Source organism: Pseudorasbora parva, chromosome 22, assembly GCF_024679245.1.
Source record: "Pseudorasbora parva isolate DD20220531a chromosome 22, ASM2467924v1, whole genome shotgun sequence".
Lineage (NCBI taxonomy): Eukaryota > Metazoa > Chordata > Actinopteri > Cypriniformes > Gobionidae > Pseudorasbora > Pseudorasbora parva.
This window is the reverse complement of record NC_090193.1, coordinates 18,189,748-18,212,235: the sequence shown is the minus strand read 5'-3', so window position 1 is coordinate 18,212,235 and position 22,488 is coordinate 18,189,748. Positions and strand designations below refer to the sequence as shown.

Here is a 22,488-nt window from a genome sequence, read left to right as displayed (position 1 = left end):
GGTCCTTTATGGGCCGTACGGGCTCTTCTCCCGGAAGGGTGCGCGCGCGCGTGACTAGAGCGAGAGAGGAAATGCACATCCATAAACACTCGCTCAGGTGCAGATCCACTCGTCTGAGCAACACTTCTGTCGCGCCGCGCTCCACTTTATTCCTATGGGTGACGTCGAGCGACTTCAACGCTTCAGCACAGCATTCCGGGAAGGCAGCGCTGCATTTGAACCGGTTTAACGCAGAAATGACGAGAAGCGTCACATCACGCTTCAGTCGCGTTGCAAAAGTGGATCTCCACGGTCACTGCTGTCACAGGACTTCACGATATCAACAGTTACCAAAGAAGTGTGTTTTTGACGGAGCGGTCCCAGCGATAAAGGTTCACGGTCGTACGCGGTGAGTTAAACTGCTTCAAATGTCTGTGTTGTTGGCTATCGTCGTGTAAGTAAACAGTAAACGACACGATCGTGTATAACGTTAGTTAATTTATCAATGGAGCATGCGATCTATGGTGTGTGTTTAAATACATTTGTTTAGCTGACCACTAGGTGTCAGTTTGTTTATTGTAAAACCACCCAAAATAAAACTAGGGGAGGTTCTCACAAAGCGTACTCCGTCATTTAAATGCGCTAACGGTTACTCCATTGTTGTTCTATGTATAACGTTACACTAGTCTGATGTGCGAAACCATTTTGCTTGCTACTGCTAAGGTTTAGTCGCATACAATAGTCCATAAACCGAATCATGTCCTCATAAACTGCGAGTAAACACACAAATGTTGACAGGTCACTAAATACAGTACATACCACAGAGACGGACGTCCTGCTGTTGTTGCTTCTCCTGTTCAATTTATTTCAGCCTCCGGATCTGATTCTGGATCATATATGTATTAGCTGAATCTGGGTAGTGTTTTCTTCTCCACGCTTGAGGATGTCACTGCTTTGTGTGCGCTCGTCATTGTTTAGCTTTTTTTCCGGAAAGACTCGGTGCAGCCTATATTTCTTTTATAAATTTAATAAAAACTAAAGACTTTTCGGAGATATGAAGGATGCAATACTACTCTATAGGTACTCAAGATTGACATGAGATTGACTGAAACTGAGTGTCTCCCCCCCCCCCCCCCCTTCAATTTTTTTGTCAGGCTCTTATGTATAGGTTTCTACCTAAGTACTTCTGAATGGGCTACGGCTGGGATTTATTGGGTTTGAAGTGAAAGTATTTGATGAACATATACTATGTGCGGAGAGCATTCACTCACTATTGTTATCTCATGTTTGACCGAAGTGGCTTTTAGAGGCTTTTGCATTGGAAGTCTTCGTGTTATATAGACACACATCCAGGAGAAGTGCCCATACAAGGAATTCCACCCTTTATGATGTCATACAGGACCATAACATTTAGAAACTTGTTTGAATCCTGAAGGAGTGTATTTGGCACAGAAAAACTCCATACGTCCAACTTTTGTTGTTGAAATTTTAGACATATTTAGCATGAGAATCCAACTCTTTAACAGTGTAAATAAGTCAGAATGCCAGTACACTGTTATTGATTTTGTGATTAATATTTATATACAATTTTTTTTTTTCCTTTTCCTTTTAAGGAAATCTTTTCCATTCTCATCCTAAATAAATCTCAGCATTCTTAAAGGGTACACAACACTCACAGTTTCTGACAGTTTCAGAGTAGTATAGCATCCTTCATATCTCCGAAGAGTCCTTACTTTTAGCATATTTATAAAAGACAGACACACAATATATCATGGCATTATGGATAACTTTCGATTCAATATACATTCATGTTGTTTATATGCACTTATTCACTGATTGCCAACAAAACAGACATTTGACACAGTTTCACTCACCGCCTGCGGATTTGACCCATGTCCGAGAACAAACAAACACACTTGCAGAATTCTGTTTCTACCCTGGAAAAACAAACTGCATCCACTGTTCCCTTAATGTTGGGTTATTTGGGAAGCTGAACAAGATTATCTTTCCATTAAAATCAAAAATACTTCTTAGTGACATTGATATTTTTGTATAAAAACAAAATGGCATCGCTGCTGACGGCTTCTGCAACCGAACAAAGCTCGTTGATGAAGCTCATCCAGAAGAAATGCCCATACAAGGATTTGCATCCTTTATTACATCATAAAGGGCCAGACTAATTCCACAAAAAATCTGTTGGAATGCATTTGACAAAAAAATAAAAATAAATATTTTTTTAGAACACCAGTCTTTTCATGATATGTGTCTATCGTAGCTTGGCTATAATGCCTTAACATATTTTACTTTGCCTAAAATTGTGTTAAACTTTAACTAAAATGCAATGTTTTTAATTAATGAATCAGTGCCACGTCATTTACCCCATAATTGTTTCTTCTATCAGGTTCTCGACTTGAGACTGTCTCTCTAATTTCCCCTTCCTTCTCTCTCTTCTCCTACGTCCTAGGCCTTCAGCTAAATGGGTCTCAGCGTGCAGCCCTGTGTACATTCCCATCTGCTGTGCCTTGTGATGGACGAGTGTTGTACCTCAATTTGTCCACATTGTTTCAGTTTCTAACCACGGGCCTTGTAAAATCCCAAGACCACCCCTTCCCCTTTCCCCCACCCAAAGGGGAACAAGAAGGAAGGCCTCATTATATGAGGGATGACTTATAAAAATCAGCTGCCAACAAATGATTTTTAATTAGCTTTTAAGGTGCAGTGTTTAGAAAAGTTATGGCGTTTCTGTGGACTGAGCAGTGATAATCTTTATCTCCTCCTGGCAGCTGCAGGCTCTAATGGCAGACACCGTGGACACCCTTGAAGGCAAGCGGTCTGATCAGGAACGTGTGTGGAATGCAATGCTAAAGGTAAATAGACAGCGAAAAGGGAAAAGGACAATGACGGCGTGTGAAGATGGGGCACAAATGCCACTCAGTGCCCGTGCGCACACACACACGCCGTAGAGCATTGTTCTACACACACACACTCACAATTCAAAAAAGACATTTGATATACCAGATCTGAAGGGTAAAATTAATTTTCCAAGGTGGTCTTCAGGGGCCTGTGGAGACTTCTTGGCAGGACTGTCATCTCTATTATGGTTAACAAAGTCGTGAGGCACTTCAAAATGGCACTTTTGATGTGGGCAGGTCTTTAATACTTGTCTACAAAGGAATTTCCCCTTTTAATTAGCCTGTCTTAAGGTTATTCAAATTGCTACTGAGAGTAGGAAATCAAGCCAGGACCATGGGAAGAGCAGAATTAAGTCCTAGAATTGTGATTCATAATTTATAAAACACACTGAGCTTTTTGAAATGTTGTTCTGAAGCACCATGGAAACTATTGGCTGTTTACTGTCTTGTGCCTGAATGAATTGAATCTACCTCCCACTCTTGTGGAAGCCTGAGCAGACTTTTAAAGGGAAGTTTGGAAGGCTACATTATATAGAAGATTCCAAAAAAAAGTTTTTCCTCCCAGGGATTCGTGCGTGTATTAAACTCTGTTATTACTAATTGGAATTTCTATGCCTAAACTTGATAATGAATTAAGTTGGTGCTTTGGAGGTATGCTGGAGATGCAGTAGAATATGATGTCATGCTCTAGGACTACTGTTTGTAATAAATAATTGCATCATTTCTACACTCCTCTGAAGGATTATTAGGAACACCATAGTAATGCTGTGTTTGACCCCCTTTCACCTTCAGAACTGCCTTAATTCTAAGCATTGATTCAACAAGGTGCTGAAAGCATTCTTTAGAAATGTTGGCCCATATTGATAGGATAGCATCTTGCAGTTGATGGAGATTTGTGGGACGCATATCTAGGGCACACAGCTCCCGTTCCACCACATCCCAAAGATGCTCTATTGGGTTGAGATCTGGTGACTGTGGGGGCCATTTTAGTACAGTAAACTCATTGTCATGTTCAAGAAACCAATTTGAAATTATTCGAGCGTTGTGACATGGTGCATTATCCTGTTGGAAGTAGCCATCAGAGGATGGGTGTATGATGGTCATAAAGGGATGGAGATGGTCAGAAACAATGCTCAGGTAGGCCGTGGAATTTAAAGAATGCCCAATTGGCACTAAGGGGCCTAAAGTGTGCGAAGAAAACATCCCCCACACCATTACACCACCACCAGCAGCCTGCACAGTGGTAACAAGGCATGATGGATCCATGTTCTCATTCTGTTTACGCCAATTCTGACTCTACCATCTGAATGTCTCAACAGAAATCGAGACTCATCAGACCAGGCAACATTTTTCCAGTCTTCAACTGTCCAATTTTGGTGAGCTTGTGCAAATTGTAGCCTCTTTTTCCTATTTGTAGTTGAGATGAGTGGTACCCGGTGGGGTCTGCTCTGCTGTAGTAGCCCATCCGTCTCAAGGTTGTGCGTGTTGTGGCTTCACAAATGCTTTGCCATATACCTTGGTTGCAGAGATGTTCACAAGTCTCTCAGCTAGAGTCCAAGTCAAGTTTCAAGTCTCTTTATTATAATAAGTCTCTTAAGTGTTGCATCTCGTATGGCGACCCATCCAGGCTGTGTAGAACACTGCAAATCTATATATATAAATATATCTATCCGGACCTGTGAGAGCACCAGCACCACAACATACTTGGAAGAGGTCCATATTCCACGAGTAGGAATATAGTGTGGCCCCTTTAAGAGCTGCGCGTTTCCCTATTGAACTGCTGGTATTTTGTGTGTGTGTGCCGAACAGTACCGCGATTCACACGAACAGTGTGAGTAACACGGACAAAATCTGTCATGAATGTCAGTAACAGTAACATGGTATTCATTTTTGCCGATTGTAATGTATTTAGTTCAATAAAACACATGTACTGTAAGTGGTGATGGTGTTAATGATTTACCTCAGACATGAGCGAGAGTGAGCTTCAGTGCATTGCGCTCGGACGGCAGAGAATGTGCTCAGTGAAAAAACACACTTCCCTTTCGAAAGGGAACTCGCGCTGCGTCAGCTGACGCTACGGGGAACGCCTTCAGCGTGACAGGTGTCTGAAATCGCTATCAAATCACAATCCTACTGACCGTCGGCAGCTGGTGATGTCATCACCGTGCGACCAGGAAGTATAAAAAGGCACCGTGCCAACATGACAACATCCTTTCGTCTTCAGGGACTGTTTTGTCTGGTTCGCTAGAAAGTCAGTCTAAAGTGAAATGAAGTGCACACGTAAATCTAAGGGAGCGTACAGGAAGTGCGCTGATCCGTGTCCCAGGTTTCTCAAGCCTGGGGACACGCACACCCTTTGTGTGCTCTGCCTGGGGGAAGAGCACGCGCGGGAGGTTCTCGAGGGGGCTTCCTGCGCAAACTGCGAGCGTTTTCCGACTGAGGACGCTCCGCTCTCGCTTGGTCTTCTTCTCGAGGGAAGAAGAGCCAGCATCTGGGAGCGGTCCCGCTCATGCCGAGGCTGAACGGCGCCGTTTGTCCTGGGGCTCCCAGATGGATCTGGCTCATCGTCTGGAGAACACAGTGCTCGCGGACGATCAGCCAGGTCGCGAGAGCAGGCGGACGGAGGAGGAGTCGGATGGAGACTCCTCCTCTTCGTCAGCCCGTGCTTTTCCAGTCGATCAGAGGATGGCTGTGGATGAGGAGGAAAATGAGGCTGAGGCCAAATCCTCCCAGCCATCCTGCCCCGTGTATGGGGAGCTGCTGGATGTGATACATAGCCGCCCAGCTCCCGGGAGCCTTCCATTCCTCCCCGACCTTCACGAGCAGGTCGTGGGGGCATGGAAGAAACCCTACTCGGCCCGAATCCATCGACATCAGCGCTTTAATTTTGCTGATGTCGGGGGATTGGCCGAGGCAGGGTATGTGTCGATGCCGCCCATCGACGATACGTTCGCGAACTGTCTCGCGTCCGGGCGGCCGTCGACACTAAGAGCTCCAGCCCTGCCATCGAAACCATTAAAGACGACTTCACGTCTTAATGGCAGGGCATACACATCGGCGGGTCAGGCGGCGGCGGCCTTGCACATAATGGCTGTGTTGCAGGCTTATCAAGCTGGCCTGCTGAGGGACCTCGATCAGGGGGAGGGCCTATCCCCTGATGCGATGGCTGAGTGGCGCACCACGGATCTCTCTCTCCGGGCGGCCAAACACATAGCAGTCGCCATCGGGCGGTCGATGGCGGCTATGGTCGCCACGGAGAGGCTTCGGTGGCTAAAACTTGGTGGACATCGGGGTGAAAGAAAAGGCTTTTCTCCTCGATGCCCCGGTCTCGCCCTCTGAGCTTTTCGGCACCTCCGTCGAGGCGGTGGTGGGAAGGTTCAGAGAGGCGAGGGCGCGCTCAGCGGTGTGTAGAACGTGTATTCCGCTGAGGTCTGGGGTGGCGCCCAGGCAGGAGGGTGTCCCTGGCCCATCAAAAAAAAAAAAAAAAGAAAATGGGCCAACGCAGTAGCGTGGCCTCTCGTGCGCCCCCTCCGTGGAGGAGTAGGACGTGGAAGAGGCGGGACAACCGCAACAGGAGGAGGGACATCGGGGAGAAGAACCGCTTCCAGCGCCGGAAGCGAGGTGGTGAGTCTCCGCCCCCGAGGGCGCGGAAGTGATGTTGTGTCCCCTCCTTTGTTTTTCTGTGTTTTCTGTTTTCTCCCCGGGCGCGCTTTACACCAGGCCGCGCGGGCTGATGATGAGCGGAGGTGAGACTCTGACGAAGGCCTGCCAGGCCGGTGTGTGCTCTGCCCGCACACAGTGCATCGTCTCTGGGAAAAGCGGGATTTCGCGGCCGACTCCTCGGCCTTACATGTGAGAATAAAGCGCCCCGCCCTCAGGTTAGTGCGCCGAAGCATGCATGTTACATGAAGCGATGAGGCACTGAAGATAGCGGGTGAGTCCCCTTTTAGGGCAAACATTCTTCTTTTCAATGCCGTATGTTTGGACTCTATGCTTCCCTGAGGGATATTTTGTCTACAAAAGATGAAGAAAAGTGTAACAGTTGGAGAAGTGGGCCTGTAGTTCCCCGGTAAAGGTGGCTAGAACGATGTTTGTATAAACACAGTGTGTTTATGTAGGCTGTATGTTTGCTAGTGTAGCAACAGTAGTTTATAAGGCTGTTTTCTCTTCTGGATATGTGTAATATGAGCAGTTGAGGCCACCGCACATGCCACGGGCATGTAGCGGCGATATAAACTGACATATGTTCTCCTGGCGAACGTTTTTAGCTGTAGCCACCTCTGGGTAGCGTTGGCACCTCTGCTAGTGAAATATCTAGATGAATTTGTGAGGTTAGGCTAGCGCATGAACTACAGTAAGGTCTGTCCCAGTCCTTTTTAGGGCCGTTGTTGTGGGATTATCAGACCGATGCTAGTGCATCAAGTTGGCCTAGGCCGTTGATGGGATGACGGTGGCGTCTCGCGGTGGCATATCGCCCTGGCAGTTGCCCCGGGCTCCTGTCGGTATCCCCGCAGGAGCTTTGTATCCCTACCCGGCCTCCCCGTAGTAGGGTCGTCCGGCCAATGCCCACCCCCCTTCTGCATTTGGGGGTTGTTATTAATGCAAAAAGGTGTATAGCAGAATGAATCGCGACTCAGCCAGTGGTCGTGGGGACGGGGTAGGCGTCTCTTCGCGGTGCGCAGTTAGACTGGTTTTGCTAGCCCCGCCCCCCAGAGCCAGTGCGGCCGCCACTTCTGGGCGGCCCCCCGGCTTGGTTCAGGAAATGGCCGGTTGTGTGTGTTCAATATCTTTCACTTTCTGCTCTGTGTCTTCTGCTTCACCTTTTAGGCTCGGGTCGAGCTGTACTTCGCAACCATCTGAAAGCATCGGTTGGTAGGATGCTCCCCTGGAGTCGAAACACTGTCACGGCTGACGCCCTTGCGCGGACGGCGGACCGCTGGACGACCAGACGGCCGCCCTGGAGGCAGGTGGCGTAAGTTGTACTCCCCTCGCTTTAGAGGGTTCAAGGCGTTTTATGCTGAGTGCACTGCTGTGGGCATTGTGTTTTAGGTCCACGCTGGTAGGCGCTGCCTGAGAGACTGCGCCGTCGCAGAAGGCTGCTATGGGCCGCTGGGGCGGACCGACTATAGAAGGCTGGCTGGCGGGAGACGCCAGCCGAGGCAGTCCAGGCAGTTAACTCTGGGTCAGGTGGTAGGCCTCAGTAGGCCTCCCTGCGGGTGAGTTCCGACATCGTGGCCCATGTGAGCAGGGAGGGTTCTCCCCAACGATGTCGGCTGCAGCAGAAACCTCGTCATAAGTAGGCCCCTAACGGCCTCCCTGGGGATGAGTCCCCAGGTAGTGACTGGATACCCAGTCCTCATCAGCCAGCAGACAGCCACTGTCAGCCCGACTTTAAGGGCTCGCTGAGTTTCAGCACGCCTCACATGGCGTCCCCTGAGGGGGTGACCTAGGGTTCCGACCATTGGTTGACAGGATCTAGGCCGCTTGAGGCCGCCTGTAGGGTGAGCCCCGGTTCCCAGGTCTTGCAACAGTGTGCGCGGGTGCTAGCCAGGCGGCTAGCATAGTCTGCTATCAGGGACGGGCCGCTTCAGGCCGTCCTATGATCGTTTCCCGGCCCTGCGGGGTTTCCGCTGGGATTTGCCATCGGATAAGCACCGTATGTCACCAATCTAATAGGGAACTGCCATTCGGCAATAGGCCTCTCCGGGCCGCCCTAAAAAGACCGGACTGTACGTAGGCATCAAACAGGCCTCCCTGGAGGCGAGCCCCGGGAACACAACAGCTCCCAACAGTTTGCACGTTGGCTGACAGGAAGTAGGCCGCTCTAGGCCGCCTGAGGGTGAGCCCCCAAGCTGGGACGCTCGGTAGGCCAGTGTATTATGCTGTCAGGCCTCCTTTGGCCTTTTTGGGAGGGATTCCCGGACCAGGTCTCGGTGACAAGCTAGCTATTAGCATGGGTGGCTTCTGGCGCTATAGCCTCATGAGCCCCCTGAGGAACCAGTAAAGCCACCTGCCTGCAGGCCGCCTGAGGGTGAGCCCCGAGCTGGGACGCTCGTTAGGCCAGTGTATTATGCTGTCAGGCCTCTTTGGGCCTTTTTGGGAGAGGATTCCCGGACCAAGGTCTCGGTGACGCGCTAGCCATTAGCGTGGGTGGCTTCTGGCATTATAGCCTCATGAGCCCCCTGAGGAACCAGTAAAGCCACCTTCCTGCGGCTTTTAACAGCAAACAGCTAACACTAACGGTGCTGGGTGGAGGCGCCTCATGGCCTCCCTGGAGGGGAAACGGTTCCTTGGAACAGGAACGTATAACTGGCTTTGGGCTGACAGCTAGCGGCTGCCCGCCGGTGGGTCCCGGCCTGCGCCGGTATAACTCAAGGGCGGGCTTATGCCCTAGCACAACGAGACTCCGTTTCTGCTGCGCAGTCCCTTCAGGACAGGGACTGGCTAGCCTACAGCATGGGTTACCTACCAAGCTGGCTTAAGAGCTCCCCTCATTGAGGGTCGTCTGCGAGCTTACGGCCGCTTGAGTCTGATCAGACGGGCAGGCCCCCCTCGGGGCCTCCCGGGTAGATCAGTCCATAGGCCTTTTTTAGGCCTCCTGAGCACCCCTGTAATAAATGTGCTCAGTAGATCCTAGGATCGAGTAGAAGAGACTCCCCTCGATGGCAAGGGTAAGAAGCACTAAGCTGAGTACTGCTCTCCAGGATTCCCGTCTCCGAGTTCCGGTCTGAGGAGGACACTGCCACTTTTGCAGTCCCACAGTCTGGATGCTCATAAGTAGAGCGATGTCCGGAGGCTCTGTTTTGACAGACAGGGTTGGCCAAGCTGGGGTGTCCCACAGAAGTGATGCCAGGTGAGGCCTCCCTGGTGGCATTCGGTGAAGGGTTTTCCCGAATTAGTGACGGCTGGTGGCGCCCTCGGGTCCCCTAGCCACATTCCCTTAAGGGACTCCTTCCTTCGAACGTAGTAGGTCCCAGGCCCTCGAGCAAGCCGAGAGTAGGAAACCTCAGTAAAACTTGTTTAGGTTCTCTCTTAGGCATATAGCTTGGGCTATGACCGTAGGGAATGATGTCACTGGCAGCCTGTGTGGCTAGAGGGGGAGTGGTTCAGACTTTCCGCGAACACTCGTCCAGGCAGTTCTCACTGCCAGTAAGGGGCGTGCACTCCCCTCAGCATGGCGGCGTGGGTATATCGTTCCCCGTAGCGTCAGCTGACGCAGCGCGAGTTCCCTTTCGAAAGGGAACGTCCCCGGTTACGTATGTAACCTTAGTTCCCTGAGAACAGGGAACGAGACGCTGCGTCACATGGCCATGCTTCAAGGTGTGCCTGCCCACAGTCCCTTCAGACGAAGCGGATGTTGTCATGTTGGCACGGTGCCTTTTTATACTTCCTGGTCGCACGGTGATGACATCACCAGCTGCCGACGGTCAGTAGGATTGTGATTTGATAGCGATTTCAGACACCTGTCACGCTGAAGGCGTTCCCCGTAGCGTCAGCTGACGCAGCGTCTCGTTCCCTGTTCTCAGGGAACTAAGGTTACATACGTAACCGGGGACGTTTTCGATCTGGAGTCTAATAAAAGTTAAGTATAAAATATGATATCTTATGTAGGCTATGTACCGGCCCGTCTGGCACCAACAACCATGCCACACTCAAAATTGCTTAAATCACCTTTCTTTCCCATTGTGACATTCAGTTTGGAGTTCAGGAGATTGTCTTGACCAGGACCACAACCCTAAATCCAATCAAGTAACTGCCATGTGATTGGTTGATTAGATAATTGCATTAATGAGAAACTGAACAGGTGTTCCTAATAATCCTTTAGGTGAGCGTATATCAGATTTGAGCAGTGCATGAAAAGCTGTCAGATTATGATGATGAGCTGTGAATGTTTTATTTCTATTGATGCTTCCTAGTGTTTCTAATGTTAACTAACTAAACTAAAGGCACATTCCAAATGATGTTTTTGCACCATTGAAGGGCACTGTGGGAAGGGGGAGCCATTTGTAGGCGGCTATGTGCGTTCCAAGCAAAAGTGAACAACTGAATCCCTTCACGAAGGGCCCTTCCACAGGTCCGTTAGCGAAGGGAACATGCAATTATCACTTTTTGTAGTAATTTCATCTTTTATGGTCATGTTCTGCCCTTCGGAGGGAGCATAGGGATGCTTCTGATTAGAATTTGCCCTAAAACTATATAAAAAAAATGGTGTTGGTCAATTGAAATAAACTGAAATTAAATAAAATATAAATATTTAAATTATATAAAATATATAACTGAAATAAAATACGTTTGTTAAAGTACTGAAATAATAAATGAAAGCTAAATATAAATGATAAAAAGACTATTAGACTCCTAGACTATTGACAAAAGCAAATAAAAATGACTCGAATCAAAGCTAAAATTGAAAATAAAATGATTATAAATTCAAAATATTAATATAAAGACTATAGTAATATATAAATGATACTGAAAATGCTAAAATAAGAGCTTCTTTCTTATTTAATTCTCAGTAAATCTGTGATATTTAGGTCTTGTATTGATCTTTGTTTTATTGATCTTGGTCTTTACACTTTAAGAATTCAGAAGTTCACCTAACCTGAACTTTAGTACACAACAATAAAAAGTGTACGGGTGAAAGACATGAGAGAACATTGGGTATGTTTACATGGTCACCGTTCAATTTTGGTGACCTTGGCACAACATTCCTGTCTGAAAAAAATTAGTCCTAACCATATCCCTAACCCTAACTTGTCAAATATGCATACCGTATATGCATATATAATAATATTGCAATAATAAGCCTAAACTTGACATAAACTGTAAACTTGTTCCTTTAAATCGTATGGTTTATTGGAATGTTGTTCCAGGATTGACAAAGATGTTGATCCAGAATGTTGTACTTTGTGAAATTGCTTTCACCATATTTACACCTACAAATTTCCATTAATCAGAATTGATTCAATTCAATTTCAGGTTCTGAAAGTTTGCAATCCAATTCACATCTTCGTTCACGTGTGCATTTACGTATTTTGAACGCACGCACAATGTCAACGCATTCAGAACCAGAGAAACCCGGAGCTACTGTGAGAATAATTATTGTTTTTGCCTTGATGACATACCTTAAAGCTGACAGATGTCAGAAAAACGTTTTTAGCAAATATTTAGAAAATATTCAATCTCCTTCTCCAACTGACTGGCTGACCAGTTCATAAGATGCAAATAAACATGCGCAATTGTAGAAGTGGAACATATGGTATCCGTCATTTTATTATAAAAAAAAGTCTAGAGGAATATTTAAAAAGTCTAGAAGGAATATTAAACTGCTATGCCTTTAAGAGTTTATGCAAAGATCCAAAATACAGTTACACAACATGCGTTCCAAAACTGACTGTGTTTAACTGAATACTCGCCAAGATGGGCAGTTTGACAATTTTGTATGTATTTGACTAGTTAAGTTCAGTGAGCCACTCATTTCGGGACTTGTTTTGCAACTCAGCTGTTTGAGTGGCGGCTTGTGCACTCTACTTACCATAATAAAATGATTGCCAAATGCCAATACAAGCACTATTTAACAGGAGCAGATGAGTGAGAGAGGATGCGGTGTGTGTCATTTTGAGATGACGAGAACAAGCTGACTTTATTGCCTGTGCCTCTGGCAACATCGAACCTGCTTGGAAATCAGAAAGATGTGAAACTGACCGGCTGGTCATCAGTCCGTGGCGATCATGCAGAAAATCCGTCGATTCCGGTCCCTGGACGGTCGACCGGTGCATCTCTACCTAATATGGGGGAGAGGGAGGCTCTGTTACAAGTTACAAGTTTTGTTTTTCTTCCACAAACTCATTGGTTTGTATTCTGAATTGACAAGTAATTGAGAAGACAAACCAATGAGTTTGTGGAAGAAAAACAAAATTTGTATCGGCCCCAAAATATATTGGCCCACGGGGAAAATGTCCGGTATGCCAGATTACCAATATAGCCCTGGCTCCGGGCAATGTCATGGGTTGCCATCTCGTAATTACGGTTACAAAATGGCATGAACACAGCATAAGCTGGTTGTTTTGGTTCAGGTGGAACTGCTGTTTGCTTTTGGTTCTCGGTGGCTGTCTGTCTACAACTCTGCATAGCTTTACGGAAGGTGCTGATGATGAGTGATGTCTGCGTGAGCAGGGAGGTATGGAAATACATATGTTGACAAGCAGGTACCGGATCGGATGCAATGATTTTTCATTAGACCACTACTCTTACTGATGGCTTTCAGTGTGTGAAGAGAGTTTCAACCAGTATAGCAAAAACGACCTACCTTTAATTTTTCAGGTGGGCAAACACAGGTCATCAGCTCATTGTTAGAGGCTCCAAGACCTGAAATGAGTGTCTCAGTTATGCCAGGAACAGTCGTTTCAAAGGTTATTAACTATTTTGGGGTTTCATTTTAGCGGTAGAGCGGAGAATGTTGTTTTTACGGGCGGCGGGGTTATGGGTTGGACTCCAGGGCTCCGTTCAGTCGGGGATTGTTGGGTCTAGAAAGGGAATGTGTTGTCTGGACCGCGGCGGTGATGAATTACGCTGAGAAAGGAATGATGACACTCACACAGTCAAAGGCAGTGCATCAGCGGGTCACTCGCTCTCAGCCACAGCAGTGCCTGTCGCCGGGGGTTACTGATGGACCCTTATTAATCACTCCATCAGCTGCCCACACCTCAGAGCCGCTCTGATTACATCACACGCTGCTGCTAAAACACACTCTTCTTTAAAGCTCACACTCTCTCCAGTGGACGTGACCTTTCACTCCAGATCTGTCTCATACATCATCCAGCCAGCATTAGGGACGAAGGGAGTGAGCGAGGAAGAGAGGGCAACGGGCAGAGATGAGGCCCGTCCCGCAGCCGAGGATGTTTAAATACTAAATCCAGGGGAAGGGGGAAAGACATTTCTGGCACAGCCGTGGAGTTCATTGCAGTGTAATTGTTCAAGGTCACAACCTCTGGAGGGACAGCTGGTTTGGAAGAAGGTTGCAACTGTGGGTTGTCTTTCTAAGATGAAAGATAATGGTGTGTAAAAGCAACAAGCCATATTTCCATCACACCAGCATTCACTGCTCATATTACTACTGCAACAAAAGCCAGAAATCACATTAACTTTTTTAGTGCTGAGAAATAGCTATAAAAACTAGACAGAAAAATAACAAAAAAACAAAAACAGAGGTTTTAATATACTGTAATAATTTCAGTTACTCTCCAAATGAATGTAGAAACAACAATATTTGTTGTAATGGCATCTTTTCATGAATTAAATGTAGATTAATCATTATTAAAGCTACAATATTCAGATTACAGACATCACAGAAACGTGTTTATTAGGCTGCTGTCACTTTAAGATCTGACGCTGCTGAACATGACGTGGTTCTGACATGCATCTCATTTTGACATAACTCTTTAAAGGTGTTATGACCTGTTTTTTTTGTTTGTTTGTTGTTGTTGTTGTTGTTTTTTGTTTTTTTTGTTTTTTTGGGGGGGGAGGGGGGGGATTCTGTTGCCCGAGGTCAACTTATGACATTCGCATTTTTATATTCAAAACCATCTGAATGAATAAGCAAAAAAGCAATAGACTATTTTCTACCCTGGTTTTGAACCTAGCTCTTGAAACGTTCATTTTTTATGGGTATGTCGAAGACTTGGCAGTAAATGCCCACTTCTATGATTGGATAACAGTTTTGCATATTATAATGAGCTGCGGCTCCTGTCATTACACATACGAATTGTTTTGAAAACTTGCAATGTGGAGTAACGGCAACAGGAATGATTTGCCCCCACAGGGCTCACAAAAAGTTTTTATCAAACAAACACAATGACAGGACATTCACAGAGCGCATTCTCTTCTGTCTTGTCGCCCTTGAATGGTATAAAAGCATTTGCATGAATAAAAACGTGATCATAAGGTAATGTAATTTTGGCAAGTAACCATGGTATAGCGGGATAATCCATGTCTAGTTGTGCATTGCCCGGTCAAGTGGGTTCTTTTACCTTCACTTCACACATTAAAATTGTAACCATGTTTACTTGCCAACACTGACAAGTAGAACAGTGATCAAATTGACTGGAATTGCATGTGCATTACGTGGTTTGACCTTCCAGCCAGAACTTCCGCATATTCTGACAGACCAAGCTTTGAAATGAAAATTGAAAATTGTAAATAAAAATGAAAAATATTAAAAAATACTATAATAGTATTTAAATCATTCTAAATAACTTTTGTATGTATCCATCAAGCCTGCAGTGTCCCTCTCAGATACTGAAGCTTTCGCGCCTCGATCGCCCCCCGGTGACCGGTCCCAGTATAGCCGCCCCTCTGTGTTTTCTAATAGATGCGAGGCAAACTAAACAAACTAACTTTGGGGAACAAATATTTTAAGTGTAATGTCATTGAAGGCAGTTATCATCACAATGATTTCATTTCAAGTGTTCGTTTTTAAAATAAGTTTAGTTTTAGTTCTTTATCTGATGCTATAAAAACGGGGGATGTGACGTCATGATTGACAGCTAAGACTGACGGCTTCTCTGAGTGAAGTTGTCACTGCGGCACTAATGGACTTTTTTCGGGATTTTTGGGAGCAGATTAGAGCTTTAACTTTAATTTCTACATTTCCATAACTGTTTATTTCACACCAACATAATTTATTGTTCTGCATCTGCGAGAGTGTGGGCGGGCTTATGATATCGCGACTTCCTGCTCTACTTCCTGCTCTCTACTGCGCAACTCCGGCCCCGAAATCGCTACTGCGCAGACTCGGTCCCAAGATGTCCGCGCCGTGCAGGCCGCCTGAAAGCTTCAAATATGGCAAGCGGAAACGGATGATGTCGGGTCGTCCATATTTTTTTATGGCCTATGGTATCCATGTTTGATTTTTAGACAGTCTACAGAGTCTTTAAAAACGAATTAATATTGAATATATTACAAATATTTATTATCCCAGCACTACCACAGTTTCTTGTGCTTCAGTATCAGAATCTCAGACAGGAATCAGAGGCATGTTAGAGAGACACAGGTCTGTGGATGTTGCATTTTTCATTCTCCCAGTTTTGAAGTATTTCATCTTAAACTAAACATTGTGGACACGTTTTTGAAATTAAGTCATTGGATAAATCTCCACCCAGGGGTTTCAGGAGACCAGGCCAAGAGATTAACAGTTGCCAAAACATGCCAACCCAGCGCTAAAAAACGATCCGAGCCCAAGGGAAACTTCTGTTATCAAACACTGAATACAGACAGATATCTCAGCACACATACATACAGTCTTGGACATGGATTCCTTTTGTTAACTTACGATGTGATCCATCTGCCCCTAAAGCATAAGAATACTATCATAGCAACAGTACCATACAGTGGAATGACAGATTTACCAGAAGCCAAATATTAGAAAAAATAACCTATGAAAGATATGTGTAGTGAAAAAAAAAAATAACTGTTTCACATAAAGGCATATAAAGCTTTAATAAAATAGGCAGACATCAAACTTCATATGCAGCTCAAGTGCTTCCCAGGCCTTCATTTCCTTCGAATTATTGAGTAGTTAATTTATGAAGCTCGGCAGCATGTCCTTCTCACAATTAAACAGCAGCAGGTTTCATTTCGAACCCCAATTTGTTCTACATGAATCAAAGGGACAATAAATGACACATTCTGAGTAGTGCTGGAGTTCACATATTTTGGCCGTACATGTATTGATTTGGCTGTTTGTTTTTGGGGAGTCATTAGACGCTGTGTTCCGGCTGTTCTTTTCCACCACACTGTAGTATAAGAGCACTCGTCCCTGCCTCAGCACATGGGCGTCTTCACATTTATGAGCATAAGCTACATGCTCTCAGCTCTTTTTATTCTCTGCCAGCTGCCATCCCATCTATTCCTGACTTCTCCTGCGGGAGGGAGAACAGATATGAGTAATCGTTACTACATTAATTCTGCGCTTTGGTGCTTGTCGATTCACTTCCAGAGCACAGAACAATCTGACTTCTGAAAAGACCTTGCGGATGTGTGACCTTTGACCTCTCAAGATGAAAAACTTCAGGCAGCCCGATCTCCTCAGTATACATAGGTCCTCATAAATAATGTTCGCACATATATTTTTGCATGTTTAGATATACACTAGCACAGAGCACAGAGACAGTATGGATATATGTACAAAATAGATGCATTAACAGCAAATAAAACATAAAAGTATACATGGCAAGTTTATTTATATAGAACTTTTCATACACAATGGCAATTCAAAGTGCTTTACATAGAAAGGAATTAAAATAGGAATAATAAATGCATAACAAAAAGAATACAATGAATAAATATAAAAATAGAAACAGTTGTAATTTAAAAAAATTATAATAAAAAAAGAAAGAAATACATACTATATTGCCAAAAGTTTTGGGACGTCTGCTTTTACATGCACATGAATTTTAATGACATTCTATTCTTAATCCGTAGGGTTTAATATGAAGTTGGCCCACCCTTTGTAGCTTTAACAGCTTCAAATCTTCTGGGAAGGCTTTCCACAAAATTTAGGAATGTGTTTTTCTAAAAGTGCATTTGTGAATCTTTTCATTTTCTGTTGGTCTTAGTACACAATGTAAATAGGAAAATGTTGGTGTTATTTTGTCACTTATTGCGCATTAGATGGATCCGTTTACCTTCAGTCTTTGTGCTAAGCTAGGCTAGCAGTGGGTGCGTCAGACAGAGTTATGGCACGCATAAAAATGAGAATGGTATGTACTGACTTAAAGGGTTAGTTCACCCAAGAATTGAATTTATGTCATTAATGACTCACCCTAATGTTGTTCTACACCTGTAAGACCTCCGTTCATCTTCAGAACACAGTTTAAGAAATTTTATATTTAGTCAGAGAGCACACTTTTCTGTCCATGTCCAGAAAGGGAAAAAAAAACATAATCAAAAGTAGTCCATATGTGACATCCGTTAGTTAATTAGAATCTCTTGAAGCTTTGAAAAATACATTTTGGTCCAAAAATAACAAAAACTATGCCTTTATTCAGCATTGTCTTCTCTTCCGGGTTTGTTTTCAATCCTCAAATAAAAATTAAAACGGTTATGAATCAGCGGATTGATTCATGATTCGGGTCGGGTGTCAAACTGCTGAAATCACTTGACATTGGCGATGCGAATCATGAATCGATATGCTGATTGATAAACGTTTGAATCTTTATTTGAGGATTGAAAACAAACCCGGAAGAGAAGACAATGCTGAATAAAGTCATAGTTTTTGGACTACTTCGATGTTTTTATTACCTTTCTGGACATGGACAGTATAGTGTGCATACACTTGCATAAGCTATCAGACTAAATTTAAAATATCTTAAACTGTGTTCCGAAGATGAACGGAGGTCGTACGGGTGTGGAACGACTTTAGGGTGAGTCATTAATTATATAGATTTCATTTTTGGGTGAACTAACCCTTTAAAGCTATATTATATAACTTTTCCGTCCACTAGACGGCACTGATTCAAAAAAGAAGGCGTAGTTTGATGACAGCAAGTTTAAGCACATAATCTTGGGATATGTGGTCTTCACTTCACAGTCGGTAAAGAATCGAGATAGGACTCTGGCAGAAATAATGTTCACGAACGTGATTATTAACGTTACTGTAGTATGAAGCAGAGCAGGGCCGAGTTTTGTGGAGCTGAGCAAGGCCGTTGGAGCGATTGTCACGCAACACACGGCTTGCGAGCAGCGGGGACTTTAATTATGACGGGACACAGTCGCGGGCGCCATTTTCGCTTTTCCGGTCATGAGTATGAGTTAGCGCAGCTCTGTTTATCATATTAGATACATTTAAGTATGTTTAAAATGATGTTATTACATTACTCTGTGCATTCGCTCAGTGGCGGATGTGACACTTTGTAAAGTGTTTCGATAAAAATATAAATAAATGAGGAAAACGCAGATAGGACACAACTGACAGGTGACTCCCTCAGACGTCGTGGTTCGTTGGATAAAATAGCAATTTTCTCACAATTTACAAATAGTTGGAAACATTTGGGATATTGTGAGAACTCAACTGGCCTGGTGGTTTTAGGATATTTTATTGCAAAAATACTACATAGTGCACCTTTAAAAAATAGTTTTAAAGTGTATATAGTCACTTTAGTAAAGCATAACTATGACTTAATTTACACACATCAGATAACAAACAGTGAGAGACTTCATTCAGCCTATTTAAACCTGTTCCATTAAAACGACTTGAACTGCCAAAATTGGATTTTCGATCCTTAGTGCAGACTGTCTAATGGTCTAACTGTCTAATACTGTCTGAGGTGGAATAACCACACCTTTTACAATTGCTGTAAATGATGCATCACACTCGATAGCTCATTCTCATGCACAGCCACAGAAAAAAAGCATGCACTGATTTTCTTAGCCATAAAAAAAACGAGGGTTCGGCCCACTAATACCCCCCCAAACACCATCTAGTGAGTAAGTGTCTAACTATGTAAACCGTTAAAAGGCCAGTAAAGGCCAGCAGGACTGACAGTCTGACTGCATAATGAGCTTTACTGTATTATGAAGCAGAGGATGGGCTCTTTGATCAGGTCTCTGTTTCCTCTCTGCCGAAAAGGCCTTTTGTTTTGGGGAATGAATGATGGCTGCTGACAGATTTGATAGGCATTTTGACAGCTCTCGTATCGCTGCTGAATGCCTGAGTGGTAGCAGGAGCAAAAAGCCAAGACCTGCGCACACATAAAACCAACAGATATGCACAGTAATGAGAGCTAATTGTTGCTGTGATAGAGCCGAATCTGTCCCGTTTATGAGTGAGTGGGCGGCCCATGTGCCCATTACTCTGTGTCGGACGGACTGAGAGCGAGAAGGAAAGAGAAAATGGGAGCAAATTTGAGTCAAAAAGTGAGTGAAAGGGGAGAGAGAATGCTTTTGAACGTGGAATGACTGTTCGGCCCTCTGCTGTGGAGCTTTCAGGCTGGTTCCCAGAGGAGAAAAAGGAAAAACCTTCCAAACAAACACACATGGACTGAATTCGTAAGCAAACAGGACTCACCACCTACCCATAACTGCATGTTTCTGAACTAAACCTTTGACTGACTGACTCTCTCTCTCTCCTTTTCCATATCCTAACTCACATCCAACATTCACTTTCATTTTTCACTCCCCCTCCTTCCCGTTCTCCGAGAGCAGACCTAATAAATTCCCACGCCAAGCCATCTACTCAGAAATGAGAGGCTGGAATGGAAGCCACGTCCCTTTGTTTTTGAGGAGGCAATTAAGTCTCTAAGGGGGGTGGGGGTACTTTGCAAGGTTTCAAAAACGGGCTTCTGTGTTGATCTGCAACCTTCTTGAATGTGAAAGATTGATAAAAAATGATCTGTCATGTCCCTGTCCTCTGATAGAATGTGTTAGTGTATGCTTTAAAGCAACAGTTCATCCAAACTCTTCCATGTCATTCGAAACCAGGGGTGTTCAAACTGTGTGTTCCACTGGCCTGAAGGGTCAGCTCCAGAGGGTCAGCTAAGAGTTTAGCTCCAAATTGCCTCAAAACGGAACTGCCTGGACGTTTCTATTAGGCCTGTAAGTCCTTGATTTGCTGGTTCAGTTGTTTAATTGAGGTTGAAGCTAAACTCTACGGGACAGTTGGCATCCAGAAACAGGATTGGACACCCCAATGTGGGGAGGGGAATTATGCTTACATCATTCTTATAATGAACCTCATTACACAGTAAAGAAAACTGTCACATAACCAAAAGTGTGCCCCATGCAATTTAAGTAAAAATAAGACACAATGTACTGTGACAATATGAAGTAATTTTCTGTATTGATTTTTCTCTGATGTCTGTCCGTATTTTGAATTATGCATTGCGTTGTGTTGTGATTTAGGGTTAAAGGAAATGTTTGGAAGCTTAATAATGGTAACATCTAAATTAACTGACTTGATTCAAGATATTAATATTTATAGATACTGTATTAGGACATTAAAGGTCAAATCTGGTAGAAAATAGCTTAAAAATACATCCCAGTCAGCAAATTTCCTTTGGCACAAATCTTGCCCAGATAAACAGCTTAGATTGTGTTGACGGAAACTCGTCTTCCCTCCACTGCAGCTGCCAATCATCATTTCTGTTCAGCATTCAAACTGCGCATCGCGTTCGGTTACGACAGTCAGACAGGCTTTCCACAAAATTTAGGAGTGTGTTTTTCTAAAAGTGCATTTGTGAATCTTTTCATTTTCTGTTGGTCTTAGTACACAATGTAAATAGGAAAATGTTGGTGTTATTTTGTCACTTATTGCGCATTAGATGGATCCGTTTACCTTAAGTCTTTGTGCTAAGCTAGGCTAGCAGTGGGTGCGTCAGACAGAGTTATGGCACGCATAAAAATGAGAATGGTATGTACTGACTTAAAGGGTTAGTTCACCCAAGAATTGAATTTATGTCATTAATGACTCACCCTAATGTTGTTCTACACCTGTAAGACCTCCGTTCATCTTCAGAACACAGTTTAAGAAATTTTATATTTAGTCCAAGAGCACACTTTTCTGTCCATGTCCAGAAAGGGAAAAAAAAACATCATCAAAAGTATTCCATATGTGACATCCGTAAGTTAATTAGAATCTCTTGAAGCTTTGAAAAATACATTTTGGTCTAAAAATAACAAAAACTACGCCTTTATTCAGCATTGTCTTCTCTTCCGGGTTTGTTTTCAATCCTCAAATAAAAATTCAAACGGTTATGAATCAGCGGATTGATTCATGATTCGGGTCGGGTGTCAAACTGCTGAAATCACTTGACATTGGCGATGCGAATCATGAATCGATATGCTGATTGATAAACGTTTGAATCTTTATTTGAGGATTGAAAACAAACCCGGAAGAGAAGACAATGCTGAATAAAGGCGTAGTTTTTGGACTACTTCGATGTTTTTATTACCTTTCTGGACATGGACAGTATAGTGTGCATACACTTGCATAAGCTATCAGACTAAATTTAAAATATCTTAAACTGTGTTCCGAAGATGAACGGAGGTCGTACGGGTGTGGAACGACTTTAGGGTGAGTCATTAATTATATAGATTTCATTTTTGGGTGAACTAACCCTTTAAAGCTATATTATATAACTTTTCCGTCCACTAGACGGCACCGATTCAAAAAAGAAGGCGTAGTTTGATGACAGCAAGTTTAAGCACATAATCTTGGGATATGTGGTCTTCACTTCACAGTCGGTAAAGAATCGAGATAGGACTCTGGCAGAAATAATGTTCACGAACGTGATTATTAACGTTACTGTAGTATGAAGCAGAGCAGGGCCGAGTTTTGTGGAGCTGAGCAAGGCCGTTGGAGCGATTGTCATTCAAACATCTAAATTAACTGACTTGATTCAAGATATTAATATTTATAGATACTGTATTAGGACATTAAAGGTCAAATCTGGTAGAAAATAGCTTAAAAATACATCCCAGTCAGCAAATTTCCTTTGGCACAAATCTTGCCCAGATAAACAGCTTAGATTGTGTTGACGGAAACTCGTCTTCCCTCCGCTGCAGCTGCCAATCATCATTTCTGTTCAGCATTCAAACTGCGCAT

The 22,488-nt window shown here is 44.2% G+C and overlaps 1 protein-coding gene across 1 annotated transcript in view; it reads left to right on the top strand.

Annotated features, from left to right (window-relative positions):
- LOC137058695 (spermatogenesis-associated protein 16-like) overlaps nt 1–22,488 on the top strand; it is a 175,613-nt gene that overhangs the window by 147,457 nt on the left and 5,668 nt on the right. Inside the window, exon 10 of the mRNA XM_067432061.1 lies at nt 2,763–2,846. Coding sequence (XP_067288162.1) covers nt 2,763–2,846 — 84 coding nt within the window. The remainder of the gene's footprint in view (nt 1–2,762; nt 2,847–22,488) is intronic.